This window comes from Pangasianodon hypophthalmus, chromosome 14 (genome assembly GCF_027358585.1).
Source record: "Pangasianodon hypophthalmus isolate fPanHyp1 chromosome 14, fPanHyp1.pri, whole genome shotgun sequence".
Taxonomy (NCBI): domain Eukaryota; kingdom Metazoa; phylum Chordata; class Actinopteri; order Siluriformes; family Pangasiidae; genus Pangasianodon; species Pangasianodon hypophthalmus.
Window position 1 is genome coordinate 2,238,641 of NC_069723.1, and position 20,158 is coordinate 2,258,798.

At 39.9% G+C, this 20,158-nt stretch overlaps 1 protein-coding gene across 1 annotated transcript; it reads left to right on the forward strand.

The window, feature by feature from the left end:
- Positions 1-85: 85 nt before the first annotated feature.
- On the forward strand, positions 86-20,044 carry grik1b (glutamate receptor, ionotropic, kainate 1b). Its single transcript, XM_034310845.2, has 15 exons — positions 86-420; positions 4,884-5,051; positions 5,609-5,866; positions 7,479-7,660; positions 7,801-7,854; positions 8,940-9,113; positions 10,101-10,244; positions 11,060-11,167; positions 13,301-13,411; positions 14,385-14,588; positions 15,332-15,555; positions 15,724-15,842; positions 16,102-16,319; positions 16,407-16,632; positions 17,225-20,044. Exons 1-15 carry the CDS (start codon positions 318-320, stop codon positions 17,512-17,514), a joined length of 2,583 nt encoding a protein of 860 aa, XP_034166736.1. The 5' UTR covers positions 86-317; the 3' UTR covers positions 17,515-20,044.
- Positions 20,045-20,158: the final 114 nt, after the last annotated feature.

The following is a 20,158-nucleotide window of genomic DNA, read 5'->3' on the forward strand; positions in this document are numbered from 1 at the left end:
CTGAAGCCCCGCCTTTACTTTCATCTGATTGGTCAACACACACACACACACACACACACACACACACACACACACAGAACTAGTTTTTCCACTGCTTCTCCAAGCTTGAACTTGGGTTTTTTTTTTTTGTTTGTTTGTTTGTTTTGTGTTTTTGGCTCGTGCACAGATTGCGTGACGCGTGCGCACCGGGAAACAGTCCGGATCTGGCGCGTGACAGCACGGCAAACATGAATTGACGGCAAAAAAAGAAGAAGAAGAAGAAGAAGGAGCAGGAGGAGAATTATCCATGCTCGAGGCAAGCTCCGTGCGCGCGCGCCATGGCGAGAAAGAAACGACTTCCCTCGTCGTTGCTGCTGCTGCTGCTGCTGATGCTGATGCTGTGCGTCCTCGCGAGCGCGCAGCAGAACGTTCTGCGCATCGGTATGTTGCACGCTTAATTAACTTTACTACAACTTTTTTTTTTTTTTAATGCAAACACACACAAACTTTATTGGTAATATACGTAAAAATTAATGCAGATTTCATTTGGTTATTGGGTTGGACTTCCTGTGCATGCTTTTCCCAGTGTCCATCTGGGTTTACTCTGGGTTCCCTGGTTTCCTCCTACCTCCTAAAAACATCCCAGTAGGTGGACTGGAAATTCTAAATTGCCCCTGACTGAGTGTGCAGATTTTGTGGGGACATGGTGCCCTGCTTCATATCCAGGGTATATTCCTGCCTCGCACCCAGGATCCCCTGGATAGACTCCTGATCCACCAACCAGGATGAAGCTCTTGCTAAAGATGGATGAATGAATGATATTGGAATTAGGCTATTGAAAATAAAGCAACTAGAGTTTTTTTTTCGAGTTTAGAAGATAGACCTTATAAGGTCTGGAAATTGATAAATACACTCAATACACATAAAATCCCATTACAACGTAGAAATGTCTGTTTCTGGACCTCAAACACAGTGTCTCAGTAGACTGGCCTGAAAACATTCATGGATGTCCATGATTATTCAGCGCACCCTGATTTAAATAAATCCAAACCAACTATCAAAAAGAGTATTATTGTTTTGTCCTGGTCTGTTTGTTCTGGTTTGAGGTCTTCTGTGTATGACCAAGAGAGTCGTCTTTGCCTCAAAATATATTAAAAAATATCAAAGACTTTCTAGATATCCTGGGAGAATCGGCTTTTTTTTAAAAAAAAAAAAACTATTACGTATATTTGCGCTGCACGGGTGTGTGTCAGGATGGCATGGTGATGCAGCGGGTAGCGTTGCTGCCTCACAGCTCCAGGGTCACCGGCTTGATCCTGAGCTTGGCGGTGTTCTGCATGTTCTCCACTTGCAGTTGCAGTTGTGACCTGCGGTGGACTGGTGTCCCAAATCACCTCACTGAAGATCTAACATCGAATATCACCACCAGAGAGCCAATCAGATTGCAGTCTTCTGTTGTGGGCAGAAAAATGTACGAAAGATAGACGGAGCGACTGAGGTTGAACCAGGTCTCACCCAAAATGTTGTCTGTAAACGTCTTAAACCGCATCCAGTTCTTCAGTGACATCACACGGAATCGCTAATGTCGTCTAGGGCGTGATCGTTAAACGTGAAGAACGTGTCAAAATGTAGCTAAACACTGTAATACTGTAATAAAAGGGCAGCTCTTGGATAACTGGATTTCCATTACTTGTTAGTTACATGAGCCTCGTCGCTCAAGTGCAGAACTGAAGAACTTCACACATCAAACATATCGACTACATTTGAAGTAAAGGGTTAAATCATGTACTGTGATTTAATCAAACTTCTACTTTATCAATTCAGCACTTGGACTGGATTCTGGCACACTTCTTAAATTGCTTTAGATAAAAGCATCTGGCAAATGACGATATGTAAATGTGAGGTCTAATCCTGAATCTTAGTCTGATGTAGGCCAAACCTGTGACTTATCTAACGTGGTTTATTGAGACAGAAACCCAGAAGAGTGAGATTTAAGAAACACACTGTAATCTAACCGTGTTTTAATCCGACTGAATCCGCTCTTTATCTCTCTCTCTCTCTGTGTTTGCATAATCTTCATGGTTTTATTCATCAGCGGTGAAAATATAATCTGGCCCATATGTTGCAGTGTTGTATTATGCCGTTGCACTAGCGGCTCCAGTTGAATATGACCGTTTACTCTGTTTTAAACACTCTGCGTTCAATTAACATAATAGTGAGTAAAGAATAAAACACTTGGAGGCTTGCTGTTATAGGAAAGTAATCAGTGACAGGGTTCATCGAAACTGGACAGCTGAAGACTGTTCCTGTTGTAACCTTAGATTCCTGTTCTTGGCTGGAACCCAGTGTAGTATTCTGCTATTGTAGCGCATCTGCCTCAATGTTTGATGTGATGTGTTATGCATGCTTTTCTGCTCACCACGGTTGCAAAGAGTGGTTATTTGAGTTCCTGTAGCCTTCCTGTTCCAGCTTCATGGCACCAACATCCATGCCACGGTCAACGTCACTGAGGTTTGAGGTGAAGATCTTGACCTGTATCTGCATGAGTGTATATTTTGCACATGACTGGCTAATTGGATAACTGCATGAGTGTGCAGGTGTTCCTTATAAAGTGGACAGTGTATGTAATGTTATTGTAGTGTTAATGTTTGCCATATGTGGCCATGAATGTAGGTCTGTAATGAAAGACTACATGAAGACGCATTATCAGACATAGCATGAACCACTTTCAGATAATTTCCCAGAAGGATCAGCTGGACGGCAGCCATCATGGAATAGCCCTGTATTAGTGCTAATGCAGCATGTTGCTACTCTTTATGTGGGTCTTATACTTTAAATACTGCAATATAAAAGCATTACACCTAGGAGTTTCAATAAAAATCTAATCTAATCTGATATAGTGCTTGTCCAAAACCTGGGGCACATTTCACAAATAATAACAACGAACAATAATGCAAGCAATCTATGGACATAAATACTAATAGAGAAAAATTTTAAAGGCAGTAACCTAAACAGCGATGTCTCATCTGTCAGATACAAATGTAAATATGTCATTCTTTCTCGGTCTGACTGCAGGACTGTGTATGGAGGTGTGTGTGTGCGTGTGTATGTGTGTGTGTGTGTGTGTGTGTGTGTGACTCTGGGCAGGCTTTTAGAGTCCTGGGTGAATGCAGGGACTAAACAGTGCAGTGATTGTCCTCTAGTCCTTTACATGCACCTCCGCATGGCAGTGAATACTGTTTTACAAATAGACCACACACACACACACACACACACACACACACTACATATATCTGCTCTGATTTACTATTTTACATTATTTTTATAATTTATGTTACACAGCAACGATCAACGATCAAGTGTGTAGCTTTCTAGTAATTTGAAATTTTAAGTATTTCATTTCTGCATGCTCTTGAAGCAGTCATCACATCTATAAAAGGCAAAAGGCATAAGTGATTTCTGGTGTCTGTGGTGACACGCAATAAAAGGTCAGCTTCAAAAAACTGGCCATGTCAGCATCAGGCTAGAGGATATGATTACTACTCACCAAATGTGATGCTTGTAATTTTATGAGTCATGCTAATCTGTTAGAAATGTGTTTATACCCACCCAGCTTTCGGATCATTCAATGTAAATGCAACAGTTTATAAAGAAGATCATATTTTGTATAATGTATAATGTTAAGTTCTTAGTTCACCTTCATGTATTAATAGTCTCTCATCATTTTTTTAGCTGAAGTGTCTCTGACAATCCTGTAAAGGAATCTATGGCGTTATAGCTGAATTAATGTTCGTTTAGATTTGCTGGGTCCATGAACCTTTAAAATCTTTTGCAATTTTCTATATAGCACTGATAGATCTGTGCTATGATTGTTTCTCGAATTGTGATTGTAACAGAAAATCTGTTTGTGCGTTAGCGTGTACTAGAAATCATCAGTGTGCATTTGGGCAGGACAGTTATAATCCCGGTTCACGTGTCACACGTGTGAACAGCATCTTCAAGTTTATACTGCTTGGTGATTTAATGAGACTACTTTCAACGAATCCAACAAACTTGTGTACTAGATTCAACACCTAGACATTTTCTTAATCAAATTGAACCTGTTAAAAATAATAGACTCCTCCAAAATCTTTAAATTAGCAGTTATTAAACAGTTGATTAAAAAAACCTGATCTTCACCCTTTGTCATCTGTCAAACTGTAGGCCAGTTTCAAACCTCTCCTTTATCACTAAGCTCCAAGATGTTGTAGTTTATCCACTGAGCTCATATCTGCGTAGGAATCATATATATGAAATCATTCAATCAGGGTTTAGTTTTCATCACAGTACTGAGACAGCGCTGGTTAAAGTAGTAAATGACCTAATACTGGCCTGTGATCAGGGTTGTGTCTCCTTGCTTGTATCATGCAATAATATTGCTCTAAACAGAATGGAAAATGTTTTTGGAGTTCATGGCTCAGGTCCTATCTGGTTGATCGCTATCAGTTTATAAATGTTAATGGTGAGTTGTCTATTTACCTGTGGGTACAACTATAGTATTCATGGCATTACCTTCCGCTGCCATGCTGATGACATGCTGTATGTTTCAGAAAATCCAGATGAGAGATACCAGCTTAATGAAGTTGAGGGATATGTAAAGGACATTATATACTAGATGATGAGTAACTTCCTAATGAGAAGAATGTTTGCATTTGAATAAGAATAGAGTTTCCTTTAGTTTTGATATTACTTACATTGCTTCTTTTGGAATCGGTGTATGAGGAATTAGCTAAAGGAAGGACGATGCCACTGAACAAGCCATAATAATTAAACTAAGAATCTTAGAAGTAGATATTAGTGGGAGAGAGAGAAATTTGCAAATTCAAATGATATATGTTGCTCTAATGCTGCGTTTGTGTGTGCAGGTGGTATTTTTGAGACACTGGAGAATGAGCCAATCAGCGTGGAAGAGCTAGCCTTTAAATTCGCAGTGACCAGCATCAACCGAAACAGGACATTAATGCCTAACACAACGCTCACCTACGACATCCAGCGCATCAACATGTTCGACAGCTTTGAAGCCTCAAGGAGAGGTAAATCGAAGTTTTGGAACAACAATATTTATTATAACATGCAACCATTCTGACATTCTTGCCAGAAATATTATTCGGATATCTTTTAAATAACTCTGTTTCAGGACTCATATCTTTTCTGGCTAGTACATTACATTTACATTAAAAGTACATACCCTATAGTAATTTTTTTCTGGCAATGCCCTCTTCTTGTTTATTGTAACTACTAATGCGAATTACCTGCATGTAGTTCACGCTTCCGAGTCCAAGATGAGCTTTTTCAATAGTGTCTAGACCACCACTTCTAAACACAAGCACTTGCCATTAAACATGAAAAAATCAGGGATAGAAAATGCGGACTGAAGAAGGAAACAGTGTTTTTCCCTTTTTGCTGTCAAATGTAACATGCAACATAAAAGCAGACTCTAATAAGAGTCTAGCATATTGCCAGAAGTCTATCAGTACTTCACAATGACTTCACTATGTGGTGACTTCACCCTTATGTTGCTCTCCTTTACCTCATAACTCCACCTTCACATCACTTACTTCACTCTAACTCCTCTCTCATGTCCTTTCAGCATGTGATCAGCTGTCACTGGGTGTGGCTGCAGTCTTTGGCCCCTCCCACAGCTCCTCAGTCAGTGCAGTGCAGTCTATCTGTAATGCACTGGAGGTTCCTCACATCCAGACACGTTGGAAACATCCGTCTATGGACAACAGGGACAGCTTCTACATCAACCTGCACCCAGAGTATGCCTCCATTAGCCGGGCCGTGCTTGACATTGTGCACTTCTACAAATGGAAGAGTGTCACTGTAGTGTATGAGGATGCAACAGGTAGGAGGCGTTTATCAGTGATAGAATCTATAAATAAAATTTTCGCAGGAGTGGGTGGGATTGTTCAGACTTTCTCTGTGTGTGCAGGGGGCAGGGGGGGGTGATTGGTAAAAAAATTCTGAATTAGTGACTGGGATTGGTCAAACTTTCTGTGAGAGCAGGTGGGATTGGTCAAACTTTCTGTTGGAGCAGGTGGGATTGGTCAAACTTTCTGTTGGAGCAGGTGGGATTGGTCAAACTTGCTGTGAGAGCAGGTGGGATTGGTCAAACTTGCTGTGAGAGCAGGTGGGATTGGTCAAACTTGCTGTGAGAGCAGGTGGGATTGGTCAAACCTGCTGTGGGAGCAGCTGGGATTGGTCAAACTTGCTGTGAGAGCAGGTGGGATTGGTCAAACTTGCTGTGAGAGCAGCTGGGATTGGTCAAACTTGCTGTGAGAGCAGGTGGGATTGGTCAAACTTGCTGTGAGAGCAGGTGGGATTGGTCAAACTTGCTGTGAGAGCAGGTGGGATTGGTCAAACTTGCTGTGGGAGCAGGTGGGATTGGTCAAACTTGCTGTGAGAGCAGCTGGGATTGGTCAAACTTGCTGTGAGAGCAGGTGGGATTGGTCAAACTTGCTGTGGGAGCAGGTGGGATTGGTAAAACGTTCTGTGGGAGCCAGCAGAATCGGTCAAGCTTCTTATGGGAGCTGGTTGGATTGGCTTTTATGTTCAATGTTATGTGGTAAACAGAATTATGGAGTTGCCATCTCTGAGAAGGGCATATGTGATGCACAAATTTGTCAAAAATAAAATCCTTAGAACACAACTGTCCTGCAGACAAAAGCTTCCCAAACTTGTTGCCTACCTTTGAATGAACAGGTCCTTAGTCGAAGCAAATGCGGTGTGCCATATTGTTGGGAGATCTCGAGTTCAAATCTTGACGATGCCACAGCCTTCCAGTGCTGGGAGTCCTAGAGAGCCTTGCTCTCTGGGTGGGAGGGATAGCGTTACAGTCCCCTCTCTCCTTTGCCAATCAAAAGGACAGTAGCCAATTGTGGGCATCTGTGAGCTCCTGTATGCAGAGGAGGGCAGTTAATGTTTTCCTCCAAGTGTGTCACACTGCCTGTTATGTAGCATAAGCAGCAGTTTGAATAGATGTGGTAGTTGGTTTCACATGCCTCGGAGAAAGCATGTGCTAGCCTTCACCCTTCCTGGTTGATAGCTGTTCTGTGATAGAGCTGGATGTTGGGTGGGAAGTGTCAGATGACCAAATTGGCAAGGAAATGGGGAAAAAAATCTCCATCCACCTAACAAAATTATGAGATCATCTATGCTGAGAAGGAAACAGGCAATGCTTACGTCAGATTTGACCACAATAAGGAACTGAGAAGGAGTGTGCAAATGCTGCCTATCTAAGGAACTGCCTTCCAGTTGGAATATGAAAATAAGTACATACATTGTTTGAAATTATAAAACAACAAGAGACAAGCAGACTAACTTACACATAGATGAGAACAATAATTAAGGGTTGTGGTTAGTATTGAGCTGAAGGAAGAGCCAAATAAGAAAGCAAAGGCATAGCAGAAGGTTGTGTAAGGTAAAAACCTTACTGTGTTTGCTTATTTGTTTTGAAGGTCTGATTCGTCTGCAGGAGCTGATCAAAGCTCCATCCCGTTACAGCATTAAGATTAAGATCCGCCAGCTGCCTGTGGGGAACAGAGACACCCGGCCGCTTCTCAAAGAGATGAAGAAGGGGAAAGAGTTCTGCGTCATCTTTGACTGTTCATACCAGACCACAGCCGAGGTGTTAAAACAGGTAATACACGCCAACACTCTCCTGAGCTCAGCACAGGTAACACGCTCAGAAAATATCAGGCTTCTGTGTACCCTGGAATGCAGCATATCCAGTATAAGTGTGAATTTATATGAATAAAATTTCTTTCTTTTTCTCTACAGTTACTTTCTATGGGCATGATGACTGAGTACTACCATTTCTTCTTCACCACGCTGGTAAGTCACATTGCCCAACTTTCAATTACACAATATCTTCTATCAGAAGTGTTAGATCCTCTCTTTGGGCAGAATCCTAACTGTAGCTCGAACTTGGCCTGTGTGTTATTTGGGATTCATCATAAGTAGCCATTTCTAGCACATTTGTTGACTCATAATTGCTTACTAGATTCTTAAATTTAAAACATTTTTGATACAAGACATATAAAAAGACAAACAAGACAGATACATTCCCTCCCTAATTGCGTAATTCAGCTAAATGTAACCACCAGGAAAGCCTTCAAGATTTATTGGTAACAGGACAAGCCGCATACTTTCCTCATAATACCTTGAAGAGGGAGAAAAAAAGAGAGGCTTCTGAGGGAGCGACTGTTTATAGCTGCTATAACGTAAGTGATAATGTCATGTAGGGCGAGTGGAGACGGATGCAAGTGCACTGAAAGTGTATTTATTGAGACGCAGGCAGACAAAATCCAAAACGTGAATCAAAACTCGTAACAGTAATCAGGCAAAGGTCAGGCGATCTACCAACGGCTATGGCAAGGATAATTCAAAACACGCGAACTAGGGAACAGAACAAGGTCAACAAAAAGGAAGTCAGAGAACACTGAACAAGACTCGGTACGAACTTCGCGAACCACAAAGACACACGGGGGCAGGGCGGGGTTAAATACACAAACTCATTAAAGGGTAAACGGAAACAGGTGTGAGAAATGAGGACACATGAGGGAGACAACCAATGACAGGACATGGGTGGAGACAGGACATAAACCAAAACAAAACACATGACATAAACACAAGACATAACACAGTAGCGCACACTGTCACGCTGAAATATTAATTATAAAAAAAACAAAAGCTAAGACAGGTCATTCTTTAATTAATAAAAATGGGAGTTTCCAAAAGGTTTGTGTGAGTTGCGTTTCCATCATCAACACATGATCATTTATTTATTATTAAAAAAAACGGACCCATACCTCGTACAAGGAAAAACACTTTTTTATGATTTTATTCTTTAAATTTTGAGTGTTTCTGTCTGGGTTAGAGAGTGTGACTCTGATGAGGTGTGTTGTGTTGTGTTGTAGGATCTGTACGCTCTGGATCTGGAGCCGTACCGCTACAGCGGCGTGAACATGACAGGTTTCCGCCTTCTGAACGTAGACGACCCTCAGGTGGCATCGGTGCTGGGGAAATGGTCTATGGAGAGAGTTCAGGGTCCACCGAAACTCGACAACGGCATAATGGAGGGCATGATGACGGTTAGAAATCATCTCCAAATGACCATCCTTTCATATATTTCACTTTTTGGATAAAAGTGTTTACAAGTCCTACTTATTTTACTGACTCCAGTAAATTGTGATCAGTAGAGATGATAACACATAACACACACAAGGCTATAATAATTGAGTCGATATGATGTGTTGATCATTAACATACAACATCCTGTACATAAGCATGAACATACACACTCAAATCGCTCACTATGCCCTACGTGATACCTATAATTTTAGTAGTGTACTCATTACTATATACAGTATAGTACCACAGTGCTGTTGAATTCTGGAATCTGATTGGTCAGAAGGCTAGACTAAAAAAATTATGCTGTTATTTAACAAAGAAATCGTATAAATGTCAATATGGTGAAGATTTCTGTTGGGAAACATTTATTTTAATATTTCTGGAAGGAGTCTCCAGTGTTAGCGGTTTGTAACAGTCAGTACGTTTTCCACCATGAGAGAGTCTTCAGAACGGGACTTTCTGCTTTCTAGTAACATAACAAACTGTGTTTTTTTGTCTTATAAACATCAAGTGAGGGAATGATGTTTATAGCTGCTATAATGTAAGTGAGAACAGAAACTCAGTTGTTTTGTGGACATTTCGTAACATTAATTCTAACTATAAACGGATAAAAAGTGTCATTGTAATTGTTGGTGAATTGCAGTAGTATGTAAACCACTTTGAGATGTGTTGGTATCGAAAAAAAAATCGGCTTCAAAGTGGTAACAAGTGCTTCGCTTCATCACACCACCCTGTTGTTGATTATTTTTCTACAACAGCACACCCACAAGTGTTTGATTCCCTACTTAACGCACCCTTCCTAAGGATACAGTGGGTGTATTTAAGTGTGTGCGGTTTCCTGATCAGCGTTTCCTGATTCCACTTGGCCCCTTAACAAACCTTTCATGATGCATGGCGATAACATGGATGTCACGAGTGTGTAAAAGTGTGTATTTTGTCTCTGCCAGACTGAAGCGGCTCTGATGTATGATGCCGTGTTCATGGTGGCAGCAGCGGCACAGCGAGCATCACAGATCACCGTCAGCTCGCTGCAATGCCACCGACACAAACCATGGCGCTTCGGCTCACGCTTCATCAGCACATTTAAAGAGGTGAGCGGTAGCTTCAGTGCAAGTCAAAGGAATTCATTATTAATTAATGATTACTAATAATCGTTCAAATGATTTCCCCAAATAGGAATAATGAGTGTTCCTGGATTGGGGGCGTCCACACTGGCTAAATACTGTCTCTGCTTGTCCTGTGATATTCATTTCTAATCACCCGCATAGGATTAATACATTCTGGGACTCTTTTTGTTGGAATCTCAGTCAGAAAGCACACCTCTAGTCCAGTCCTAAATGAATACAGAGCTCTGTTATGGTCCAAAAGTGCATAATTGGTCTCTGGGTAGGAGGGATGGCATTCCTCTTTGTCCTGTTGATCAGAGTGATAGTAATGAATTGCATACACAGTAAGCAGTAGTGCTTTCCTTCAAGTGTGTTTGCTCTTTCATGGTGCTGCATTAGGAAAGATGCAATGCGGAGTCGCCAAGTTTTGCAACAGAAGATTGTTCACTCTATCATCGAGAGACTGCAAGTACAAATCCAGATGCCATCTGTAGCCAGGAGTCCAAGAGAGCAAAACTCTGCATGTGTGTGTGTGTGTGTGTGTAAAGTACATATGAAGACAGGATTGAACTGGTTTCACGCTGCGGCATAATAAGGAGAGTAAATCTCCAAAGGGGGTCACTTCAGTTTTCCCAGAATTCCATGAAGTCAGTCAGTTCAGTTTGGAAGAGATCACTCAGCTACAGTGTATTATTAAAATGACTGAAATGTCGGTGTGTTTGCATTCAGTTCTAGAGAAACTGAAATGGGTTGAATTTGTGTCCATCAGTCTTTTCATTGTGTCCTGTTTTCATCTTCAGTCTCAGTGGAACGGATTAACTGGACAGATTGTCCTGAACAGGACAGACGGACTGAGGAAAGATTTCGACCTTGATATCATCAGCCTGAAAGAAGACGGCATGGAAAAGGTATATATACACACACGCACACACACAGACACACACACACATATATATACACACACTGTTAGAGCAAAGGCTGTGATTATCAAAGTAATTAGTAATCAAAGAATGATAACGTTATTACAATAATGACCTAATAATCACAGAGACGATGTTATTATTAATGATGATCATTATTACAGTCATGACCTAATTACTGCAGTGACTGTGATTACAGGGGCAATTTCTATATTACAGTGATGACCATTGTTACAGTGATAACTTTATTATTATTATTATTATTATTGCAGTGATGATTGCTTTACAGTAATGATGACCTCATGATTTGAGTTATGACCTAATCACTGCAATGATGCCTGCTACTACAATGATGATGTCATTATTATAGTGATGACTTTGTTGTTATAGCAATGATCTCATTATTACAATGTTTACCCAAATACTGTGATGACTGTTATTACAAAGATGACTTCATTATTATAGTAATAGTCATTACATTATAGTAATGTAATGATAAATACATTAATGACTTTTTACATAATGAAGGCTGTTATAATAGCAATGACCTCCTTATTACAGTAATGACCCCATTATTACAGTGTTGACTTTGTTATTGTAGTGATGACTTTATTACAGTGATGACTTCATTATTACAGTAATGATTGTTATTACAGTGATGATCTCATTAGTGCATCATTAACCTTATTAGAACATCGGTTCCATTAATACAGTAGTAACCTTTTTAATCATAGAAATGACTGTGTTATTACAGTGATGTTATTACTTTCTCAACCTTACTGGTACACTGAAATCCATATTACAGTAATGACCCTAATATTACAGTAATTACTTTATTATTGTCTCATTGGCAATATTATCACAGTGATGACTTCATTAGTGCAATGTTAAAGTGATTAGTACTAATATTTAGGTTATTGTTGTAGCAATTACATGAATTTAAAACAGTAATAGTCAGATAATTCCATTGACGACCTCATTATATATTAATTCTATGAACAAAATACCTTCATTTGACCTTCATTAATGGACGAATGTGGTATAAATGACTCATTATGTGTTTAGGGGTTTAGTAAAGTTAAGGGCTTTCTTAACAAACAATAATAATAATAATAATAATAATAATAATAATAATAATAGCTTGTATCAATTGCCTTTACTATTATTACATTAATTTACTTTTTATTAGGTTGTCAGTTATTTCACAGAATTTTTTCCCTCTTTCTCTGACTTTTCACAAGTCGGATGCTGGGCGCTTTCATAAAGTGTGGAAGAAGGTTTGTTTTCACAGGATGGCTTTCTTTCTTCCTCTCCAGCCCTTTATCCTTCCTTCTGCTTTTAATCCCTAAAGCTGGAAACTCAGAATTAAACAGAAATCCTACTGTACTGTACAGTAGTATAGTAGTTTGGGCTGTGACAAGCGCTTAGCTAGCTAGCTAAAATCACTTGATAAATTGTATGTATGAAAGGCGGTATATTTTTTAGCTTGTCACAAACATTTTATCTGTTAACACTGTGTCACAACTTCAATTTCATGGGCCAATTTGTACAAAAAAAAACACAGATGATTAAACTGTCTAAAGAAAGAGGAAGTGAACAGGTTAGCTTGCTAGCCACGTATGCTAAGTATGTAGTTTGTATGATTGGTGGTATTGTGCCTTGACAAAAAAATTAGGATGAGGGCCAAAGTTAGCACTTGTAGCTTTATTTACAGCTTCATTTTTATGAAGGATTAACATCAATCTCACTTGCAATAACTGAGTAGTATACACAGATAATTTACTTGTGGATTCATTGATTTAGGAAGGCTAGCTTAGAAAACCAAAGAACATTCGCCTTATTGAAACATCTTTAAATATTTTTTAATTTTATTTATATTTCCCTTGTATCTTTCCTCTGTATCTTTCCTAATGTTTTGCATTTTTTGCTTCCTCAATATAGAATTTTGCTAGAAATTAGCTTCAATATGTTACACTTTGTAAAATCTACTTATAGATAGTTTAAAATTGATCGATATTTAGTTTCATTTTTATATATAGATGTCGATGTTGATGTCCTTCAATATGTGTATTCCTGATCGTTAGATGAAAATGTAATACCTTATGACTTACTTTTTATCAGATTGGGGTGTGGAACTCTAACACAGGTCTTAACTTGACGGACAGCAAAGACAAGACGGGGAACGTTACGGACTCCATGGCCAACCGGACTCTGATCGTCACGACTATTCTGGTAACGAGTGTCAGGAAATTGTTTTAAGAGATATCCTAGCCTTAACTTAGAAATGCTCATTCCATTTGGTAGATCAGGGGTATTGGACTAAACTTCATGAAAGTCCAGTCACCTGACATTTCATGATTACAAAGGTCCAAGTCAAGGTTTTTTTAAGCAGGGGTAATGTACCTTTTGAGTTCCCCAGTCATACCTGTTCCAGAAAACAGTACCTGCTTTGTTTAACTGTGGCTAAGGAAGTAAAATTGGCACTGGTTCCTCTAATGGAAACTAGCTTAATGTTCCTTAAATCCTGAAAATATTCCTTGTTTTTTTTTTTAAAGCAAGAGTAATGCACCTTAGGGGAATCCCAGTCATACCTGCTCTGGAGCAAGAACTATAGCTAAGGAACTAAAATTGGCCCTGGTTCCTCTGGTGGAAACTAGCCTATCGTTCCTGACCTCCTGAAAATGTTCTTTGGTTTTTAATGCAGTGGAAATGCATCTAATGAGAAGCCCAATCATACCTATTCCAGAGAACAGTACCTTCTCTGGAACTAAAAGTATTGCTATGGAAGTAAATTTGGCCCTGGTTCCTTTGGTGGAAACTAACCTAAAGTTCCTGACCACCACAAAATATCCCTTGGTTTTTTAAGGCAGCGGAAGTGCACCTCATGAGAACTAGAAGATAAGAGACAAGATGACAGGAAAATAGAAAACAAAGAACTAAGAAATACTTGAAATATAGCTTCAAATTGCAGCAGCAACAATAGCGTGAACAATCAGCTTTGGAGTGTTATAGACAGAGAGCAGAAAACCAGACTAGTAAACAACATTTGAGAAATTAGGGAAATGGAGCCCCAAATTCCTTCTTATACTTGGGGGTCTTCCTGATGGCAAATGTTTTGAGTTTAAATACAAGATGGAAGGGATGGGGCAGCAAATAACATCATTGTTCTGGTTCAAATTGTTCACAAAATCCATTTTTTTGGTAGGAAAACCCATACGTGATGTATAAGAAATCGGACAAGCCGCTGTACGGGAACGACCGCTTCGAGGGTTACTGCTTAGACCTGCTGAAGGAGCTCTCCAACATCCTGGGATTTTCCTATGAAGTCAAACTTGTCTCGGATGGCAAATATGGTGCCCAGAACGATAAGGGGGAGTGGAATGGCATGGTTCGAGAGCTCATAGATCACGTATGTTTCACAAATGAAACATTTATATCATAACAGAGTGAATATACAAATTTTGTATACAAATATACAAACAAAAAAAAAAAAGATGAAGGGTACCAATGACAGACCATGACAGCTACTGTTATGGTAAAAGTTCTGAAGTGGAGAAGATGACATCATCAGACGAGCCTGAGCCAAACATACATGAGCTACGCCCTAAACCTCCACGCTGCTGTACTGATTAGTGAAAATAGTTTGCCATCTGTGGTAACCTATAGCGTGGTAATAAATTGTGTGATACTACATGTTATTTGGTTTGGTATATATTAGTGGATCTGGATGGCTCATGATAAGCACGATGCTAAACACCACACGGGAAATAGTATGTGCCAAACGGGCTATGTCCATGGTAGTTGAAACCTAGTTTTCCACTTATGATACCTTGCTATGGTGTCAAGTAAAAAACAGTCAAGTAAAATGCAAATGTTGGAATGGGGCTCCAGGCAGTAGCTGGAAAATATTTGTTTTAGATGCTAACAGTTCATCTGGTTAGCTAGCTAACAACTGCTTACTAATTGTATGCATCATAGTTTTGCATACTGTTTGGCCATACAGTTTGGTAAGAGCTGGCACTTTTTTGATGATGTCATCTTGTTGCTCCTGTTTAGGATATTTACCAAAATGGCAGGTGATGAAGGAAAATCATAATGTTTCCAAAAATCTGCCTACAATTTTTCGCAATAATGTTTTGTTTTGTCCTGCAGGTGGCGGATTTAGCTGTGGCTCCACTCACCATTACCTATGTCAGGGAGAAGGTGATCGATTTCTCCAAACCATTCATGACCCTGGGAATCTCCATCCTGTATCACAAACCCAACGGCACAAACCCAGGCGTCTTCTCCTTCCTGAACCCGCTCTCCCCTGATATCTGGATGTACGTCCTACTCGCCTGCCTAGGAGTCAGCTGCGTCCTTTTCGTCATTGCCAGGTAAGGACAGCTTTCAAAAACTCAAAAGAAATCCTGACCGGTTACTGTGGTTAAGATTAGGGTTAGGTGTAGGTGTAGCATAGCCTTAATTAGCCATATTATTAATTATGTCAGTGGATGGTCCTCAGAAGGATAGTAAGACAGAGTGTATGTGTGTATCGTGTGTAGGTTCACACCTTATGAATGGTACAATCCTCACCCCTGCAACCCTGACTCTGATGTGGTGGAGAACAACTTTACACTAATCAACAGCATGTGGTTTGGTGTTGGAGCTCTAATGCAGCAAGGTAGGACCTTCTTTTTAAATTCTATTAAACTATTTGGAGCATCTGACATACAAGTCCATCATGGCTTCTTTTGATCCCATCAATTCCACTCCACTGATCTTCTCAACATGAGAGAATTCAACAGTATGCTACCACTACCATGTTTCACCATGGTGACGGTGTTCTCAGGGTAAAGAGCGTGAATACTTATGCAAGGCACTGTATAGAATCAGCATACTATATCTAGTGTCTGTGATCTTTTTTTTTTTTGCCTCCCCAGGTTCAGAGCTGATGCCTAAAGCTTTGTCCACTAGGATTGTTGGGGGCATCTGGTGGTTTTTCACACTTATCATCATCTCATCATACACGGCGAATCTTGCTGCATTTCTCACCGTGGAGCGCATGGACTCACCCATCGACTCGGCTGATGATCTCGCCAAACAAACCAAGATTGAGTATGGAGCCGTGAGGGATGGCTCCACCATGACCTTCTTCAAGGTGAGAACACAGAGCAGGTATCTGTTCTCCTCTTAAAGCTCCATGTTTTGTATGACACACTAACAATTTCTTTCTGTTGTTCACCAGAAATCGAAGATCTCAACGTATGAGAAGATGTGGGCCTTCATGAGCAGCCGTAAGAACACAGCTCTGGTGAAAAACAACCGCGAGGGAATCCAGCGTGTGCTAACCACCGACTACGCACTCCTGATGGAGTCCACCAGCATCGAGTACATCAGCCAGCGCAACTGCAACCTCACGCAGATCGGAGGCCTCATTGACTCCAAGGGCTATGGAGTGGGAACCCCAATTGGTGAGAGAAGGAACCCGCATTTACAAATTAGTTTATTTTGCCTTGAGTTTCTCAAAGGTGTCTGGTTACTGGTAACTTTGTAAATGAATATAGAACCTGATTTGTCTTCCTTCATTTATCTGTTACCAAAAACCTCTAACCAGGTCACGTGGCCCATAAATTATTTTTTGCAGTAAATAGGTTTTGATGGACATCTTATGGACATCTTATGGACATCATTTGGCTGATGCTTTCTTTTATCCAAAACAACTTACAGTAGAGTCAGGAGACAATTGTGCAGTTGAGGGTTAAGGGCCTTGCTCAAGGAGCCAGCAGTACCAGCTTGGTGATGCGATTTGAGCTCACAAACAGTAGAGCAAAGCCTCAACCAACTAAGCCACCATGTCCCCAAGATCACGTTTCCTTCAGTAGCTTATCAAACTAACGCAAATTTCCTTTAAAATTTTGTAGTATCTATGATGTCAGGGTGGAGCAGCTAGGAATGAGGATCACCATATTAACCAGAGCATAATGCTAGCGGTATAACTATAAAATAAAGCAGATAAATAAGGTAACACCTGTTAAAAAATGATTGCATGTTTTTTTTGCACAGGTTCCCCGTACCGCGATAAAGTGACGATTGCCATTCTGCAACTGCAGGAGGAAGGAAAACTGCACATGATGAAGGAAAAGTGGTGGCGAGGAAACGGCTGTCCGGAGGAGGACAGTAAGGAGGCGAGTGCTCTCGGTGTCGAGAACATCGGCGGCATCTTCATCGTCCTCGCCGCTGGGCTTGTACTCTCTGTGTTTGTGGCCATTGCCGAGTTCGTTTACAAATCACGCAGAAATCTTGATGTGGAGGAGGCAAGTGTTGGGCAGTGCGAGTGGCACAACAAGTACTGACCACAACGGATGACTGATAGGGATAAATAATATTTTCAGACTTCACAATATATCATCACAGCCCTAATTGCAATGGTACATTAGGAATCTTTGACCAACTTTGGAATGGAAAAAAGACCCTCACTCAAAGGGAATTAGTGGTAACGTACTTCAGTGCAACAATCACAGAAGTATTCTTTTCGTAACAGTCACATTCCTGTACTTTCCTTTTCTTTTTCTGTGCCCTTTGCAGCACAAAATGTCCGACTCTTCACCTTTATATGTACAAATAATAACTCCTACGTCCTATGTAGTCCAACAGGGAGCCATCTGGGATTCAATCTCTAGTCCTTTATACTGGAAGTACATTACAAATAATGGCTTTTATGTCTAGTGGGTCATATTCATGAGTTGAGGTCCATGTGTATAGTAAGGATTTAATACTGAAATCACACACATCTCAGACTTGAAGGATTTAATACTGAAATCATGTCTCAGACTTGCGTTTCTTGTGTGATATCGTCTTGAGCAAAGAATCCAGCGACACTGTTTGACAGTTCGATGTAACCACAGTATGCCCTGAAATTCACTGAAATTCATATTTTGGGTTGTAAATACATTCAGAAAGATTATGGGATGTTATTTGTAGTCAATATTAAATACATAACTATGACTTTGTTAATTGTATTGTTTAAAGGCATTGGAGTAGGTGCTATTGAAAAACCCCTGGCTTGGAAACCTCTACTGGGAGCCCAGGAAACTGAATATGAGGAACTCATTTCATATTCTCTACATAAACACTGATGTACCTTTTTCACTCTGAATATTGTTCCACGTGTCTAACAGGAAGCTCTTTGGGATTAAATCACTATTTATTACTATAAATTGAAAAAAAAAATGCAATTGTTGGAAAGTTGCTGTGGTATACGAGGAATAAAACACTTCGGGGTACGTGCTGTTATTGGAGAATAATAACCTTCGGGGTGGTATCAGTATCTCCACTTCATCACAACACCCACCGTTGCTTATTTTCCTATAACAACACACCCACGAGTGTTTTATTCTTTAGAAAGTTCATTTCAATTGCGGATTGATTGGTCGTGAGGTGAAAAGTGCTTCACAGAGACTTTACAACCGCGATGAACAGAAAAGCATCTCAAAACTCACAACACGTCGAACCTGGAGGCGGACGGGTGCAATTCATGTTGAAGTACACTAACTACCCAGTAAAATAAAAGCTTTTATGCCCTGTATACAAGACAACAAGGCAATCGACATTCAGCTTCCTGTGAAAGAAAGGTTCCAACTCACCGTTTATTGGTTGTGGTATTGAATCATTGGTCGAAATTTACATGCACTACATAGTGAGATATTCTTTTTTTATACCCTATATAGTGCACTTTTTCTCAATAGGAAGTCATTCAGCATCCGGTTTTCTAAATAAGAACACGACATGAAATAAGGTATGAAATAATACTATAAGCCACGGAGAATACTATAAGCTCTAAGCGGAGTAGTTTAATTTCTTTTATTATTTTATAAACGTGTTTGTGTTAGTTTTTCCTCTTTTAAGCCTGTGAGCTGAACTGAGATGCTTTTTTTTTTTTTTTTTTTTTTTAAAATACTTTAAATAGCAACCATTATGTATTTTAATTATTGATTTCTAATCTGTCATTGAGCTTTAGTACTGGTTCATTACATGATTTAAATATGAAAGCATCTTGTACGTCCTCTTTTACTCCTATCTGATTTTATATCGTTTGACGTTATTGAAAACAATAACCGTCTATTTCCTTGGGTCATTGTTTCTTACTGCTAATTTTCTTTTTAAAACAGAGAGAGAGAGAGAGAGAGAGAGAGAGAGAGAAGAAAGAGAAAAGACAGTCTGGGCTTTGGAATTTAGAGAGACAGTGAGAGAGAGAAATTGAGAGAGAAAAACACAGAGAAAGGAGAGAGGACATCTGGCTGCGCAACGAGACCTTAAACGTTCGGGTTTTGATGAATTCAGGACCGAAACCTTGTTCTTTAATCTCCTGAAGCCTTAATCAAGTCTTTCATCACAAACTGGGATTAGAATCTGAAGCCGGGGGGGGATTAAAGAAAGTGACCTGGAATCAGCCTCCTCCTCCGATGAGCTGCGCAGAGCTGAGTAATAATAACACAATGTACCGAGGTTGTGTGTGTGTGTGTGTGTGTGTGAGGTTGGGAGTTTATTAAAAATGAAACACAGTGTGTGCAGCGTGTGTTAAACCTCGACCTTTAGCTCATTGTATATTTATTGTTTTTGGAATAACACTCTGGAATGGCGCAGGATCCATCTTTTATTGATGTTTATACCACAGCGCGCTTTCATTCTCAGTTCTGATTGGCCAGGAGATGTTGATTCATTTTCTATAACGGCAGCTCTGACAGTTTCCATAGTAACAGTTTAGTCACAGGGACTGGTATGTTGGATGATCTATATAATCTAAACGTAGTAATAAAAAAAATTTAAAAAATAAATAAATAAATGTGTTGTTATTAAGAAAATATATATTGGCTGATATGGTTTCTTGAGATGTTTATGGAAGGAGTCTCCTGTTTCAGAGACGGATAAAATCGAAGGTTGCTGAGGGAACGACTTTTTTTTTTTTTTTTGATAGCTGCTATAATGTGATAAACAGGA